Here is an 18,754-nt window from a genome sequence, read left to right as displayed (position 1 = left end):
TACATGCGTTTCCAGGGTCCATTCATCGATATGAGAAGTGAGAAGGAGAGGATGACTGCGCAGGCGTCTTTCATATAGCCCCGCATCGAAAAACACGAAGCGATGATGTGAGGCTCGCTCAGTGAGTACTGCTCCTGCTAACATTGCGATATATCGGCAGCAAGGCCCGCAGAAAATGCGAGTTTGATTTGCGCGATCGACGTCAGCGTCCGAGAGCTGAGGAACGAACGACGCGAATGCCTCCCCCGTATATTTTGAACCCGCGCCAGAAAAGGCGAATTGATCGTAGGCTGCGAGAGCGGGGACAACGAACAACACGTAGTGTGGTTGCTGACTGAAAGTGCCTCGCTTCTCTTGAAAAATATCCCTGTCCTTCCTACTTTTCACTTTTGGTGCATAGGACTGCGGCTACGGCAACAGACAGCGATGACGCTCACAGGCACACATCGTTCTCCTAGGAGGACTTGGACATGACGAGAAATCACTACCTATCGGTTGAATGACGATGAACTATCGGTGGCAAGAGACTTAGTAACTACGCAACTATACGTCGCCTTACTCCTATGCATGTCTATCCGATTTGCAGGTGATTTGTAGATGATCTCGCTTCAGAATGGAAGTCATTTCTTCACAACTCAGCTTGCAGCATATATCTACATAAATGTTCTACCAGCTGAAGATTTCTAATGTAGAAATGGTAGCTTAGACTAACGATATGTACTCTAGGGGAACAGATCTATCTCCGATAAAAAAAGCGAACAAACATCCAGCAACGATCACAGAGTGATGATTTCATCGGTGTGCTTGTATGTATTAACAACGAAAAGCTGGAGTTGAATACTTCGTGACAAGCGCTAATGAGCTTATGCGGCTTGCTAATAATTCTCTTACTTTTTCAACAATCTCCAGGTCTTCTCTTATTGAAACCTCGGCATTGGGAACTGTATTAATGTTTTCTTTTTTATTGTTTATGTTATGCCAACGAGGTTTTGGTGAAAATTTATTACTGACTTATTTAAAAATAATGAAGTTGTTGTTAAATAAGTAGATAATAAATTATTACTTATTATTTATTTACTTAACAATAATAGTAACGGCATAACGAGAAAGCATAAATCTATTACTTTTGTTTCTCAAGCTTTTCAAATACTCACAATTTATTCTTGAATTGGCCCAGAATGCATCTTTTTGGATTATGACCAGCAACAATAGTTTTTATGAGAGGTCGACGTGTCTGGAAGCAGATGCCGCGCCCTAAAGCTCTCCAGCCGAAGAGTGTCTTTAGACATGCACTTACGCATTTTTCACGTGTTTTTGCTAATCTCTTTCGGAAATATTACACTCGGTCAGAAGCTTAAATATTAGTGGGAGTTAAATCTGCAAATGTGTCCTCTACGTGACGACAACAAGCGAACACAAGACGTTATAGCGTTAAACGTTGTGTTATCAGCGGACGGTATAACGCAAAGTAATCAGGGAGAAAGCAGTCGATTTTACGAGAAGAAAGCCCAAATACTAACAAAAGCTTGTGAAAAGGTGAGCACAATGTTCAGCAAAGTTCAGTGTTTTACCATCAGTACCTAGCAAACCTAGCATGATTTGATGAACCGGTTTTCTTTTTTTCATGCAAAATGCTCGAAAAAAGTAATCTTTCTTTCGAGTCAGCAATGTTTTTTTCCTCTTTTTGATACTCATTTTAGATGATGTCAGATTAAAACTCTGTTTATGCTTCTTTCTTTCATATATGAGTAAATACAGGCATTTTGAAAGTTCATATTAATGAAAAGTCGCATAGCTTCTGAGAAAATAAGGAGATATATTTGTGCGGTTCCGAGGTAACAGCTCAGCCGAGTTGTAATGCACTATGAATGGGCTTACATGATTCAATTAGTTCATCACAACTGCTTACGTACTTGTTCGAACACCGCTCTGAAATTTTTTTTTTTTGGGAACGAGTGATTCGCTGGGTGTCGCTCAGAAGAATAAACGTTACCGAAAAGAATCATTTCCGAGCTTTAAATACTTTGAATAAAATCTGTTTTTGGCACTACATACATCCTGGTTAGTTCCGGACTATCAGCTTGTCTTAATAACGTATTGACCTTTGATTAAAAAAGTACATGTGAACTTATTTCGGTTGTTGCACTAACTTACGACCATCACTTTAGGTCGAATTGACGGAAAATAAGTTCCAACGAGCTTGCTTGGCACTTTTAATGTGAAGAGCTTGGATGACCGTTGAACAGAGCTGGACTTCTTTATGTAATGTCCAGGAAGTGTACGGATTTCCAGGTTCAGGATAATACTTACCATAATCACGAGATTCAACTTTAGTCATATACTCCTTTGATTAAAGTACCAGTATTTACTGAAGTTTAGGATGTTCTTGTTTTCCTCGACATTGCAAAGACTCTTTTTTCTTGTCGTGACATCATCATTGCTGAGGTGCGCATAAATGTGTATGCATTTGTGTGAAAACGAACAAATTTACGGTGTTACGAAATATTTGAATTTGTTTTTTGATGTCATGGGAGTGAGGAGAGCGCGCCAGCAGCTGCAGGATGAGAAGATGACGGAACGACAGCGATGAAACGGTTTATCACGTGAAACTCTTCACTTTTCAACACAAACACCACAGAGTTGCTACGGCCAATTTATCACTGGTGGACTGCCGTGCTCATGTCGACGTTGAAGAAAAAAAAATGACGAGAACTGAACACCGTTCAGAAAAGAGGCTATTATCAATTCCCTCATAGCAGTTCTGTGTTTGAGGCCATACACGTGTCGCTCATAGCTTGCACGTCAATACCAGGACCACAAGAGAGTGTGTGAATCTAATTGCATGACTATATGGTTAAAGTTTTCGATCATTCGAAAAATACTAATCGAATGACTCTGGTGCCGCTAGACTAGTGCTGTGCACGTCATGAAAATCTGCACCCTGCACGAATTCATATGATGTCGCCAGCATAAGTCTGGCAGCGTGTTTAAACAACGATAGGGTGAAGGTCATCCGGGATGATTCATTGCGTTAATAGAAGTTTGTTGTGTGATGATAATCACTAAAGTACAGATGGAAAGTTAACTGTGGTGGTGATACCTAAGAATGTCTTAGCAGCGTGAAGTTCAAGTTTTTAGCTATCCCACTTCTTTGTACGATTTTCACAATGTTTCGTTTCATCCCAGACAAACTCTTGACATGTGTGACACTTAATGTATGACTGAAACACCAGCACTGTCATGTGTTCCCCTATTCTCAGCACGACAATTCACATGATTTACATTTTGGCAATTCAATAGCAGTGCGACCTTTCGTTGAGAAGTAGCGAAAAAGTTTCAAAAATGTCGCATGATGTATGTACTATACGACGCGGTATTTACTCAACTGAATTTTTAATGCACTTCTCCAGCAGTGCAGAGTTTTTTTTTTTTGCGCTAAATTTTCTACACTTGAACGTGGTCTGATCACTGAAGGCATCACGTTCATATCAACAATTCCCAGCACTGTGAGCATCAACGGCAGAAATCTCCTGATAAAATTAGCGAAACGGACGAAACACCCATATGACTGTCTCATACAAAGTCTCTCGTCTTCAAGTTCACTAACCTTGAGAATGAACTGAAGGCATTGAGAGTTTGTGTCAATACGACTTGCAACAAAACGATTTGAAACAAATATGCTGAGAAGATCTTAATAGAAAATTCTATCAAAGAGTTAGTTTTTACAAGTAGTATGTGTTTGGTTGGAACAACTAGATTGTCCTTATGTTGAAGAGTTGCAGAAATCCTCATGAAGCTGGAGCGACATGCAATGTTCAATGGTTGCAAAAACAAGCGGAACGCCCTCAATGGCCTTGATGTATGCGATGCAACCTTGATCCCGTTGAGGATTCCCTCGAAAGGTGTCACATGTCTCCGTGCTATGCCGAAATTTCAACCACTAACGAGTTTGAAGTTACTACGTGGGCGGTAGCTAGGGGACGGTGAATGTCATTACTTCGCAATCAATTGTCTACTCGAACTTCCTGAGAGTGGGAAGGATTTAATAGTCAATTATCACTACAGTGAATCGTATCTACACCGATAAAAAAGGATGAAGAACCCCATCTTAGAAACTTAAATAATATCGCTTCTTAGCTTATTCTTTTTAACATATTGGTGTTTGAAGAGTAACAGTAACAAGAAAAAGGTAACATTATTGCTGTTGCCAGTACCCTAAGAAACCGTTGTATAAATAGATGAGCTCAACTGCTCTACCTCTCACCATGGGCTATTTTGCCATCCGAATATTTGCTGCCGGAAGAGGAATATGAGTCATCATGCACTTTCGTTGATACATGGAAAGAGAATGTATAATACATTCATTGCGGTGTAAAAACAAAATTTTGACTCCGTAGCGAAACAGTACACAACATCGCATGACCAGCGAAATGTTTGTAACTGATATTTTCTCTTATGAGTTATTTTTTTAAAAAATGTGTTCTATTTCATAAGTTTCGATTTCAGAGGGTATAATACATAAATATATGAATAGTCTGCAATCTCTTCTATTTTGTTTAGAAATCAGAACGTTTAATAGTCAAAAATTTGCAGATTTACTTTTTCAAGAAATTACTTACTGAGTAAGATGGTAAATGATATTTTTCTGCTCCTTAGAACCTGGAATTGTCATGGTGTTTTCATCCAATGATACAATAATCCCGATAACACTGTTTTGTTCCACTACTTGAATCGTACTTGGCGCACTATTGTAGTCAGAGTCGAAAGTGCCGAGCCACATTCAGGCTGTGAACATCTGATTAGTCATAATGTTGTCATGACTCAAGGAAAAAAATCACTCGATCACAAAACTCCTCTACAAATATCAATGATCTTAGGGAACTGAGCACCCCAAAAAGGAACTACTTCTTTGCAATCTTTTGGGTTGTTTCTAACTGCGGATTCACTCTTATATATGTATCAAAGGCTGTAGAGAAGCGTTGACATGTGATCCTCCTTCCTCATTGCTCCGTGCATTCCATCTGAGACGGAATGTTGTTCGAAATGAAGTCACGACGTTGCTTTTAACGCTGTCCATGATATACAACATTGAATACGTGATTTCATTTCAAGGAATGGTATGAGCTATGCAAACATTCAATATTATCAAGTAGACTTTTGAATGTTCGATTTCAAGAGAACCGAAGCGTTATAAAGTCGGAAATAAACGGAAGGATAATCAACTACGCTAGACGTTTTGCTGAGCTTAATCGAATGAAATACGAAAGCGTTTCCTTGTCACTGTGTTTGAACAAGTTCTAAAATGATTAAATCAAAATTATATTATGAATTCTGAACACACACCTCAGCTAGGCTCTGTTTTTGTAGTAAAAAATGAGTGACACTTGCGATATGAACACGATATTGTCAGAGTATTTCTGGATAAATAGATGTTTTCACAATCCTTCCGTTAATTTTGTTTTTGCGGAGCCTGCAATACAAACACCAACATCATCTCACTGATGTCGCCATTGGAAACGTACACAGCTCCTATGTTTTAAAGATGACAAAAAAATTATGTTATAAATAGTAAGGAAAACATTAGAGTAAAGCGCTCAACATGTTTTTGAATTCATTATTGTGAATGTAGTCGTTTTTGTATGTTCACTCTCGTAAAACAACAGTCAAGCTTTATAAAAGTTGAAAGCATTGAGATATGTAATATTTTAATCTTATTTTTAAGAGATCTTGGAGTTAAGAACGACGTCTTATAGAAAACTATATTGTCGATTTTTAATTTCGGGATCACATCCTAAACAATATGAAGCTTTGGGATTCATTGCGGATTGGCTTCGCATCGTCATCCGCGGAGGATAGCCGGCATTGATTCGGCGCCCCTGCAAGTGATCTTTGAACATATCGTGATGCCTTTAAGAACTACCCTTGTTATTTCACCACTTGCAAGGAAAACTTGGGTCGTAAACGGCTCTCCTAGCAATCGTTGAAGAATAGACTTCTCCGTACCCACTATCTAAACCAAAAATTTATAAACGTTATTAAAAAGGTGGCTGATTAATCTGGTTAGGTTAAATGGCTTGCCCAAGAGCAGAAAGCTTGGTAGCAGAGAACAAAAAGGTTGAGGGGGGTAGATAATCGAAACCCCACTACTGACTTGTAATCAAATCTGCGGGGCGATTTACTTCAGCCATTGTCTTTCCTGTGCTGAAGAAAGGATCCTTTTACTAGGAGTTCATTATTTTATTCTCCAATTCTAATTTTCAATTTCAATTTTTCAATTCTAAGGGCTCAACTTCCACTCTCCACAACCTCCGCAAAAGAGAATAGTTGTATATTTGAAGGTACAAACAGAGTGAAAACCATGTTGCTATGATTAACGGCGGAATCATTCGCCGTTAGCTTTTTATTTCTTTATTTGTGCTTGCTAAACGTGAGCAGAAGAGCAGAAGTTTGCAGTGGCAATATATGTCGGATAAATCTATAGTTTGTATAGCAGCATAATGAAAAAAGAGACGGAATGAGTCTGGGACTTTTTTAGCCATTGCCTCCAAGAACTCCTAGAAATTAGAAAAAAACACCCCATAAAGGTGGAGCGTATCACGAAAATGACGGAAAATGGCGTGGGAAACGAGGTTCATTCCTAGCTTTCCGGTGTATGTGAAAACGTACAACCCTTGTGCGCGAGCCGCATCTGCGAGCGGGCAGTTGGAAATCGATGAGGTCTCCTCAACAGCCTGTTCAAATAAATCCAATGTACATATAGGCTGCTGAGGGAAAAGGAGGAAGAGTGGCGCTTTCTAATGTACCTCGTAGGAACATACTTTCTACGATATTTACCAGGACAATTAAGAGGAATTGACCGGTCCCACACTCCTAATCCTAATCTACATCCCGAAGTCTATATTTGCCCACAAATATCCTCATACCGTCAGCTCCGTGATACGCTATCTTTAGGCCCTCGAAAGAGAAAAAAAAGAGTGATTTGAAACTCGATTTCTTTGAAATATTATAGGAAAGATTTTCGGGCTTATGTTTTTCTCTGTTCATTGACATCAGAATCGTGGAAGTGACGATATGTAATCGCCGGATTTCGAAACTGCTGTATCATCGTAATCATTAGAAAATTACGTGATACTACTGATACTGGAAAAACAACAGGAAACATATTCGTTTTGCGGAAGTAAACATCCGTGACATGGACAGAACAGTTGTAGATGTAAATCAGTAAGTTTAAGACCGTTGTGTCCATTTCAAAGAATGGGAAGTAGCTTTTTGGTTATGTCTTAGGTAAATTTACTAAGATACACATGTCAGTTTAGGTTCTTAAAATTCTTTTTGTCGGCTCCATGGGGTTTACTTAAGTGAAATTATATTAACACGTTAATATTACTTTATTTATGTATTTGGAGCTCAGAGTTGGGAAATACCGTATGGTTTAATGAGACCAATCAGTTGTATTGTATTACAACCATTTGACATGACTGTATTTTCTTAGAACCACTATTCTTTAGACCACATAATACCTAATAATAATTTTATTTGTTAAAATTAATACTAATTAATTTTAACAAATAAAATCCCATCTTTGTTCAATTTTTTTGATGTTTCCATGTTTTTTTACGACTACTGTAATTCAGTACAAAAATACTTTTGTATCGTAGGTGTTCGTCCACGTACAAATATCGTGTGAGTATTGCTCTGACGAACTGATTACGCATTCATTATTTAGAGTATGGACGGACGAACGATGCGATTTCAAAGTTGCGTTTCGCGATTATCAACGTTGTGTTCCTGGGCCATGAGCACATATATACGGGGCCCTTATAATCCGCTGTGATCGCTTCGCTACGGGGATTCGAACTGTAAAGTGGGCCATCCATATCGGTTCATTGCGTATCAGTAACGATGACCGCTTCATACTGCACTCTATCCTTATTCTTTTCCTTTTTTATTGCTATATCTGGAGGTTAGTAGAAAAAAATTTTCTTCATCATTTATTAAATGATATTCATCATTTTTTTTTCTCGACAAAATTATTTCTAAATAAGATAGTCAAGTTAACAACTTTAGTGCAGATTAAATTAATTAAATATCACTCGACGATTTTCCCTTTTCAAAGTATTTTATGATCACCAGAGCAGTTTAACGGGTACTTAACAGCATACGTTAAACAAATACGCCCACTTTCTTCCCAGGTACATATTCTAGGCCTTTATGGAATTGCTTGTTCATTGTGCTGCATATAGTTAACATGATGACGGTTTATATGGGCATTTGAAGAATTTGCAACGTTCTTTTTATAGCTATGCACATACGAGATACTTACGTAGCTCGCTTTCTTTCCAAACTCTCAGGTCCTTTTTTCAATTGAGGAAAATGAGTTTTGTCATGTCAAGACAATGTAAGAGCTTATTCTTTCGGTTTTCTGCGCGTTCAGGTTTATACTATATCATCATTTTTTACATACAACCATACAAAAAACTCTTCCACATTAAAACTTGTGTACAGTCCTAACCGAACTAATTAGGAGGCAGAGTATCGACTACTCACTTTCAGAAAAATTTAAATAGTAGCAAAACTCACTGAGATGATCACGATCTTTAAAATTCTGCACAGGCCTCGTTATAGACTCCAAGAAGGCGTGACGGCTCAAGACGCACGCTATCGTTTCGTCTCCATCAAAATCATCGAGTAACTAGATTTATTTATTTAAATGTTTAAACACTACTCATTCAAGGTATAGTTATACATCTTAAAATAATGATGATCTTACTGTAGCGTGTCCTTACACACATAGAAGTAAAAGGCGGTGAAATTACGAAGCAAATAATTGTCAAAAACGATGCAGTCTTCCTGGGATTTCGAAATCATTATGTTAAACTTCGACTTTTACATTAAATAATATCAGAAAATTCCTTTTTAAGTTGAACCTATCCGAGAATTTCATATTAATGCTTTATTTATCTATACTATGTTATAAACAAACTTGGAGTTCGAACTTTAGAAAGAACGCAAAGATGTGTATCATCAACTAGCAATAATGCAGATAGCGTATTTATCACTAAATATTTCTTTAAATGAATTGAATAGTTTATTGCAACCTACGTCCCGTAGTAAATTCTCTGTAAACTCGTCAGTCATCAACTTTCATCAATTCCCCTTTTTTTCTGTGAAAAGTGCCACTCGCGGCGACAGCAGTTATTGATCGACTCTTGATCAATACCCAAGTTGTTTTGTCAGGATAAGCTGGATGCATATATGAATCCTATTCCTATTTGTCTACGTTAGACTGTAGTGCACATTTTTACTGCTTCGTTGCATAGCCTCACATAGTATTTTCGATTTATTTATTCCTTTTCAATCTGATCTAAATGGACTTAATAGATCAAAGCGAATCAATTGCCGACGCCATACCACATCATTTGATGATCACGTAAATACGGTAACCACATTGTCACTGATCACGGGCTGCTGACACATGGTTGATGGTATGCCTACAGAACAATCAGTCATCATCTTGACGAGAACCTCACCTCACCTAAACATGAAATAGAGGAAAGGAAACATGTAAGGAGTCAGCGAGCACTTCACATGGACCCCCCTCCATACATTATTTCAGTGTGACCAGGTACCTGGTTTTGGACCATTGAAATGTTATGTCTTGCCACAGGAGATTAAAATCCATGGCAATGGTCTCGTCATCGATTTTGATCTCCTACGGCAAGAAATAGGTCATCACCCAAATGGACAACGATCTTCGCAAAGAGATCAGTTCATCGAAATGACGATCTACAACGGACATGGATCGTATGTCGTTGTTCAGCAAATTATCTAAGGTCTTCACTGTTACAGTCACAAAATCAATACATATGATTTCGTAAAGGATTTGCAGTTATACTGTGCTCCACTATATACTATTTCTGAGAATGATTCACTTTAAATAGATTTTACTGTACTGTTGTCTATGATATTCATCTTGTTAAACTTCAAACGATCACTGAAAACTTGAAAATAATAATAGAAAACTCTCCAAATGCCTTGGCCATTTATCAGCACTTTTCAAGAGCATGACGATTACACTAAATTACAGTGCTCAACAATATCCTGTAGTTTGTCGGGATTGAGTTTTCTATTTGAAATTGAAACAAATGAAAAGAATGGAACGAGTTCAAGCAATATAAAGCCTCAGATGGGTGGGCGTCTAAGGCCGCATCAGTCATTTGCTAGAAATTTCGAGAATACACTAGTGTACAATAACATGCCTTGCTTTAAAAAAAAATACTCATGGATTTTCTTTAAAAGAAAAAACTTGGGATTTATGTCGTACTTGTGAATCACTCTCATATTCGCACAGAGTCATTATAGCAGCTATTTGCTACCGTTACAAATCTGGGCTTTTATCAAAGGTGCAGCTAAGAAGTTGTTAGTCTCCGAATGCATAGATAAATTATCTAGATCATATTACTACCGACCTTATATTGGCCGAATCGTGCCATTCAGTTCGCATATGATTAGCTTAATTTCATTTTCGGCGGCTAAGGAACTGTAACATTTAAAGGCATCACTCCACGAATCTGAGGTGGGACGGATTTCAGGTGGAGTATTCGTATACAGGATGGGAGACTAAGTAGAGGGGGGTGATTCCGTCCATTTCTTCCTAATTGCCGTAAAAAACGGCCCGGAAGATACGGCTTCAGTCGCTCTGGCGCACTATTTTCTACAGGGAATTCGACTGGAGCGCGCCAGTCTTGTGCAGCGCTGCATCTTCCGGGCCGTTTTTTACGGCAATTAGGAAGAAATGGACGGAATCACCCCCCTCTCCATAGTCCCCTATCCCGTATACGAATAGTCCAGCTGAAATCTGCACCACCTCAGATTCGTGGGGTGATGCCTTTAAAAACGTTGAACGTCAAGAGATAGGGTTGGAAATTGTAAAATTCCCAGGGGCACATGACTGGTTTTGCCAGTTTTTGTAATGGTGTATTAATCGAATGAACCGATACCTCATTTAGATCTCAGCAGAGTAATCTGTACCAGAAATGATTCCCAAAAGAGAAAAAAAAAACTGCAGAAATAGATGCAAAATCTACGAGTAATCAAAGGACATAGGAAAACGAAACTGTTGTCTTTACTGTCTCCAACAAAAACTGTAAGCTAGGTACCTTACACCCACAAAAACCGCTTCACCTGCTTCTATTAAAACATAAATGTGATCAATGTCATCAGTAGGTTTGAAATTATGCCGATGACTCATTTCACTGGTTGGAAAGGTAAAGAACCAAATTTTGAGCTGTTTATAATTTTGATTCTGCTCAAATTGCTTGTGATGAGAACAGGAACATAAAGTAAAGTTAGGATAAAGTGTCTGGGATGCGCGCCCACCTTCACTTCAACTCAGAATCGTTTGAGGTTTAGGAACGTGTAACTGGGTTCTACAATGATTTGCGGTGGTTAGCCGACCCACCAAGTCAGTGTTTTTATCCTCCCAAAGAAGTCTGGTACAAATTTATCGACCCCGAAAGGATCAAGAGCTTGGTGAGCACTAGGGCGGATTCGAACCTCCGATCGATCGTGCATGAAGCGGAACATCTAACCGCTAAACTATATCAGTTTTGCATCTCACCTAATTGCTCAAAATTTACACAAGATGGAAAAATAGCACGCTCAGCTATTCACATTAATTCTCGCTATTTGATATTTCCGCCTCTATTGAATCTTACTGCCATTTATAATGCCATTTATAATTGTTATCGGGAAATAAGAGCCTTTTAAAAAATGGGCGTAAATGTGACCCAGATAATGGACGAAAGCGGAAGAATACATGACGGCTGCTTTTTTCTTTCACCAATGAAGTGAAAATGTCAATTTATGCGAAGTTCTGTTCTTTCTGGAATGTAGAGACAAGTGGATAAGCTATTGAGGGCTCAGGTACAGAAGAGAAAAATCCAGTATTCTTTTGTATTGTGTTTCTTAAACAAAATGTTTGGCGCTCATACTAGTAATAAATCATAATTCTTAATGAGAACGGGAACATAGCAGTATTTACTGCACCCAATGGGCCCTTTAAAAAAAACCGCCGGATATAGGACAAAATATTACAACAGGCCTTAATATTTCAAGACCATGACCCAAAATAGCCACGACCAGATGGCGATGTCGAGGATAGCGTCTCATCACATTTTCGTTAACGATCACTTCACAGAGATAAACTTTCCAAAAAAAAAAAACGAAACGAAACGAAACGGTATTCCTGGAGTAAGTCAACCCAGCCAGAAACAGAAAACTCTTCATTTTGCAGAGGTTAATTGCGGGTTAAACAAAATCCTCAAACAGAATAGTCACCATGTTCTAACCACCAACTATTTTCGTAACCGGGTTCTCTGAACCACCATACTACAGTTAACTAAAATTATTTAAGGAGGATCTTTACCGAAATGTCTCTGAAATTTGTATGTAGAAAAAAAAAAGTTATTTCAGATTTTCTCGACTGCTTCACATCACACAGAAATGTACGAGTGACATGCGTGAAACCAGCCATGCAGAGGTATCAGATAAATTTTCCTTTTTAACATAATGAAAAAAATCACTTATTTGAATTGCCATGTGTCTGGATTATTTATTATGTGTACTACAAATAAATAATAGTTCCTCAATTCGTATAATATTCCATGTCATGAACAGTACATGTCATATTAATTGTCGTCTCACAGCTTGGTCACGTGAAGTGTCCATATGTACGTATGTTCACCAACAGGTTTCATGAGACTTCTCGTCCACAGATTTGAAAATTCATACATCAGACACCACTCAGACATCATCTCAGGCTATCATTACTTTTCTAAGGGGACAGGTTTTGCAGTGTTTCTACTAACTCTGTTTTGTACAGTTTTTGTGCAGTCCAGGTTACCATTCTTCATCAAAAATCATCCTAAGAAGATCTTATACAACGCTACTGCGCCTTCATATCTGCTCATCCAACAGGTTTCTTTTAGAATAGAGTCATCAACCATTCAGTGCGAGGAGCTTTGCTTTGCACATCCAGAAGTTTGCAGAACAGCTCAGTTTGATATTGAGAAGAAGATATGTGAAATATTTTCCTTTCCATCACTTTTGAAGACTAAAACAAAGACCAACTATAAAGGTACTATATCTTTGTTTGTAGTGCATTCTTAAATGGTTAGTATGTGATTAAGGGCGTCGTAGACTCTATCGGAATGTCGGCTTTTCAACAAAGTCCTTGTAAGTTCATATGATCTTTACAAACATAGTTTTTGAGATCCTTGTAGAATTCCGTCTTCAAAGCAGATGAGTTAGAATCAATCAGCAGGAGTCCTTTCTGATTAAAGGCACCACTCCACGAATCTGAGGTGGTACAGGTTTCAGGTGGAGTATTCGTATACGGCATAGTAGATTATGGGGAGGAGAATGATTCCGTCCATCTCTTCTTAATTGCCGTAAAAAACGGCCCGGAAGATGAGGCTTCGAGCGTTCCGGCGCACTTTTTTCTACAAGGAGTTCGACTGGAGCGCGCCAGCCTTGTGCGGCGCCGCATCTTCCGGGCCGTTTTTTACGGCAACTAAAAAGAAATGGACGGAATCACCCTCCTCTCCATAATCTACTACTCCCTATAAGAATACATCACCTGAAATTTGCACCACCTCAGACTCGTGGGGTGATGCGTTTAATGGAAAATTTTAGTCGGAGTTGTTCCCCGGCACTCCAGCCATCCATAGGGACTGTTTACCTTGTTCCGCGACAAGAATGCTTCGACGATCTAAAGCCGATCGCCTTTATGGAAGGTGCAGTCGTACCTACACTTAAGGTTCTGCGATAATTATGTACTATTCCATTAAAAAACAATCAAGAGACCTAATTCTAGGAGAAAGTAATCGCTACTCAGGTAGGACAAGAGCAGTCGCATCCACCACGAGATCCATTTTCAGCCATTCCTGTAGAGGTGAGATTCGTGGAATTGTTTTTTTTTTGGTTATTAATTGATCTCGTTTGTAGCATATTTCAATCTATGTAAAATATTGCAGGTGTTACCAATTATTCCAGACTGTCCAATAGGAGAGAAAGCACGGACACAAATTATTGATGGTGTGGAAGTGAGAAATTATGAATGAACTCGTTTCACCTAGGTTAATCGTCCTAATCAAGATGTTGCAGGTTGTATCGGCTGCTTCCGCTACCTTCAGAGTAGATTCACCAGAGAAATGTGTTCACGCTTGCATGACTAGTAGTGTAAGATCATTTCTTTTTCTCGATAGATCTAACTAAAAATTACTAAAAATTCCACTCAAGAACTTCAACTGGCACGACAACATTTGGAATCATCGATTAACTATAAAAATTAACAGATGTTATAATACAAATAAATATCAAAGCAACTGTAGACTGGAAATAGTCACATACAAAAAAGTTTGTTTCTTACTGTTCTTCAATTTTGTTTACAACTGTTACACGATAAGCAATAACACCAGGAACAAGCGTGAGGATGAGACACGTCCCTCTCTCCTCCCCTTCCTTAGCAGGTCGTATAGTAACATTTTAGAAAAAGAACGCGCAGAACTCAAACAGAGGCACCAATCGGACCTCGCGTGGATGTGTATGAGATGGGAGGATTGCGCTGAAACCACTGCACTTCTCCTCTCTCTCATCCTCCATAGTGGCCTTCTGCTGTGATAGTGAGAGATAGTGATTCCCTGCTTATAGAGATGGACTCATCCCGTTGCGAACATCGTGACCCTATGAGACTCTTTCATTACCTCAGTATATGCTCAGTGAATGATTTGAAATAAGAGTTCACAAGCGCTTCTGATATCATTCCAGAGATTCAGAGGCAACGAGCTTCGCTTCTTGCCACGTGGAGCTCCTACTTACAACACGAGGTACATCATTGCATTCGTATAGATAGTGACGCGTAGGGAATTCATGCGAAGGATTTACGATGTCTCACCTCCCATCCTATTCCTTGTATAGTGTTTCAATGCGATGAGTAACCGCGCACGAAGCAGCGCCGTAGAGCGTAGCGGTTAGGACTGTGTAAGGATCTTCGCTACAACCACCCATCTCTGCAGTTGGCCCCGGTCCCAGCTTGATTCCAACCGCTGTCTCCACCGCCCCGCTTCGAGCGCGCAGCCGCTTATGTGACTGTTCGCGCTTCATGTCGTTTTGACCCAACTATAGTTTTGATCTACCGGCCCCATCTAGATCAAATTGCAAGAGATAAATAAATTGAGGACAGCTGAGCTGCCAAACTGTGAAAATAAGCTATGCAGTCAAATTTAGACATTGGGGGTCGAAATAAATCCCAATTATCCTCCCAAAAAACCCCTTGAAACCGAATAAGAGTCGACAGTCGATTATGTTGACTACAGTAGGTACTACCCGCTGCGCAATAATTCCATCAGCACCTTATGTGCCATGTTTACAGAGGTTTACTACAAACCAAAGAAATATTTGAATTTCGCAGTCCTTAAAAACTATTCCAATGATTTCCGATCCCCAGATTTGTAGTGGATGTTCCTCGTTTTCACCGTCATTCCTCGAAATTACGTCCCGGACTTGGCCCAGCTGTTGAAATCAAACATCGAATATATGCCGCAATTTATGTAATAGCGCAGGTGTGGCGCAGCAGGTTACAGGTACGATGTAGCCACACGGTCAATAGTTCGAAACCCCCCAGTGCCAACCAAGCCTTTCATCCTTGCAGGGTCTATAGATTGGTACCAGACATGTCTGGGAGGATTAAAAAAAAACACTGACTTGAAAATCGGCTGGCCCCCCGCAAGTGACTGTATTGGCCAACAGTCGTTCCCAAACCTCAACGATTATAAATTGCAGCAAAACGTGTTGACGCATCCCAAGTGGATTGATACCCCTACTTTAACCTACTTGCCCTTTATCCTACTCCTACTTCTTACTTTATCCTTTTTTATTTGTGCAAGAAGTTTAGTTTTCCTAGTATCCGGATGGTTCACGGCTTCCACTACTCTGTCGTTCTTCCCAGTTTGTTCGGAAATCCTTCAAGTGTTCCGTTTATCCCGATGCTTTAAATCCAAATGGATACTTAGAGTACAAACCCAATCCGAATGTACTTTACATGGAAAAACTGTGCATATCAGGTGAGCGCATTGAATTTACTTAAATGTTCCCGAAGGAATTTACGCAGAATTTCAGAAGAAATCCTACCTCTCTCATGTGATGAAATCTTCCGAAGGATTCCTCAACATGTTATAATTGGTGCAATATTTCTCTGTCCTACTTAAAAATCTCATTGAGCGTTTATGTTCCCAAATACTTGAGCCATTTTCCTTTCAGGCCATGCCTCCGAGATCCTAACTGTCTCAAGTGAGGAAGAGTGCATATGCGAGTGTATTTTGGCAAAGGTAGCGAATTTTGCACAACCTACTATTTTATTTTTCGTTTGTTTTTTTTTAATTCCTTTCGGAAAAAGTTGTCTAATTGAAGTACATAAGGAACTTCATAAGTTCACGTTTAGTATCTGTAATTTATGACAGGCAGGGTGCTATGGTATGCTATAAAAATTCAATTAAGAAATCAAAAACAAGATGTGAAACGTTGTTTAACAGTCTTACATTATGAACATGTTTGGAATTTTTTCCTCTCTTCACGTAAATATTATTTTCGTAACAACAGCGTAATGAAAGAAAGCAGTCCCATTTTCGAAACAACTTATTCATATGTACACTTATGAATGCCTTTAGATCACAGTGCACCAGAAATATTCTTATCCTCTCTTAAAAGCGAACACTGATGTATTGATTGCTTAAGGTCAAAAGAGATATCGACTGTCGATCGCTTCTTCATTATCCGGAGGTTCAAACTTCTAACTGTATTCTGAACATCCACAGCAGGCTCACTAGATCAGAATATTTCATGCCCGAGTTAGAATATAAAGTCGACTATGTGCAGATTCCTGAGTGTGCAAGAAAAGCTGGAGGAGGTGAATTTGCATTTTCTGTTTTTTTTTGCAGAAGTTTAAAAATAGTTACAATCTTTGATATTTAGCCAATCTGGATTCAACTGTTTCGAATAACCGAGAACCTTTGATGTCAATCGATACGCGAATTGTTGAGAATGACAAAGATTTTGGTACATTAGTAGGTCAAAATAGAACAAAAAAAAAGACTTCTCTAATTTCCAGGATTACCTCCAGGAATAGGTTCGGTAGAGTCGGAGTGGTCTGAGTGGACAACTTGTGATCCAAAAACAAGCACTCACAGGAGAGAACGTCTGTGCACTGACTGTGTTGAACAAATACAAGTAAAATTTTTGCGGTACACATTCAATGGGCACTTTTTAAACAATCGGATTTCAGATACAGCCATGTTTCTCCAATAACAATTTCGACGATATATTGGAAAGTTTTGTCACCGAACAGGATAAAGGTAAAGAACTAATGAGGGCTAGAGAGTGAGAGCTCACTGAAACGGGAATCACAATACCTCTGAATTACTGCAGCGGAGTGAAGAAAAAAAGAAAAGAAAAATAATAATGAAAGGAATTCCGTGATAAGGATCCTTCTACGATCTTGTTTAAAATCGTGCAGAAGTAAAAACATCTCTTCCGTTTGTCAATATTGATCCTCTCCAATATCTGAAAATGTTGCGGACGCTTTTGGACCACATCTTCAGGGAAGCTTTTCCACAAACTATACACGTTATCCACAGAATTTTTGTTTATTACAAACGCCGCTACAAGCTACTTTGATTTTCGAGAACTTTGCAAAAGAGACCGTAAAGTCGGTGCCAAAATCTCTACACCCCGTGCTACCGTTCGTTGTTGAGCGCCTACAACAGGCGATCGATGGCAATCGATATTGGTATATTGCTTGGCTCCAGCTGCAAGTAAACTAACTGCAACCAAGTATCCTAAGAAGGATTCGCCTAGTGCAAACGCTCAACAACGGAACGCGACGGCTGACTAAGATGAGCCCTCGATAGTGACGAGAGGGAAGAGGGAATATGTAGCTACAAGTGAAAAATTAGGTTCCGTAACAGACGCACCGCAGCCATCCGGCTGAAGACGTTTGTGGACTATGAATGGAACAAACTCAATTAATCACATGTTTCAGCTGATCTACCCGGAAGCCAACGTCTAAAACCGACAAAAAACAAACCATCTATAGATATTATTCCATTTCGTAGGTTTTTACTTTGCTTTCCTAAACGTATAATATCGGTAGTGTCCAAAAATCTCAGGAGTTACAGCAATAAGTCAAATGATCGCGGAAAATAACAAAACTGCCGATATAGAGTACTTTGGGCCACCTTTTAAGAATCTCTCACCCACATGGAAATCGACGTTCCGAAGAATTTGAGGCGCTGGAGCATTTCTTTTTCATTTCTTTTATCTTTTTTGTTATTCGTTTTGTGTCGTTTTAGTGTGTCTAGATACTCGATACTCATTACCTTGTGCATTACTCTTATAACTTGTTGTAATCATCATACCATATTTGTTTACTGCTATCTCTGCCAAGCCCCTTTCTATAGTAAATTATGCCTTTCATCAGTATTTTTTTTTGAATCAACACTCCAAGAGTGATCTATGGGAAACACCCTACGGAAGTTGACGGATACGTTAATGCATATAATTTCAGATATTGTGAGAAAAAAAGAGAGCAGTGTAAAAATTAACAAAACTTACTCATAAATAATGTAGAATCCCCTCATTCTAGAAACAATCGGTGAATCTCAAGCACTAGGCACACTTAAGTACCACCATTATGTTG

The 18,754-nt window shown here is 39.0% G+C and overlaps 1 protein-coding gene across 2 annotated transcripts; it reads left to right on the top strand.

The window, feature by feature from the left end:
* Positions 1–1,383: 1,383 nt before the first annotated feature.
* RB195_021491 (uncharacterized protein) lies at positions 1,384–18,343 on the top strand (the record flags this gene model as incomplete). 2 transcript variants are annotated; one of them, XM_064208251.1, is made up of 17 exons in its annotated part: positions 1,384–1,536; positions 9,668–9,804; positions 12,990–13,138; positions 13,191–13,236; positions 13,696–13,819; positions 13,877–13,954; positions 14,037–14,105; positions 14,167–14,241; positions 15,965–16,124; positions 16,180–16,242; positions 16,321–16,388; positions 16,795–16,966; positions 17,032–17,115; positions 17,168–17,286; positions 17,342–17,411; positions 18,098–18,166; positions 18,234–18,343. In XM_064208251.1, 17 exons carry the CDS (start codon positions 1,384–1,386, stop codon positions 18,341–18,343), a joined length of 1,746 nt encoding a protein of 581 aa, XP_064064132.1. The 2 variants fall into 2 exon arrangements, with proteins under 2 accessions (XP_064064132.1, XP_064064133.1); XM_064208252.1 differs by lacking the exons at positions 1,384–1,536; positions 9,668–9,804; positions 12,990–13,138; positions 13,191–13,236 and having other exon boundaries at positions 13,682–13,819.
* Between the last annotated feature and the right edge of the window lie 411 nt (positions 18,344–18,754).

Source organism: Necator americanus, chromosome X, assembly GCF_031761385.1.
Source record: "Necator americanus strain Aroian chromosome X, whole genome shotgun sequence".
Classification (NCBI taxonomy): domain Eukaryota; kingdom Metazoa; phylum Nematoda; class Chromadorea; order Rhabditida; family Ancylostomatidae; genus Necator; species Necator americanus.
This window is presented reverse-complemented; position numbering and strand designations above follow the sequence as displayed.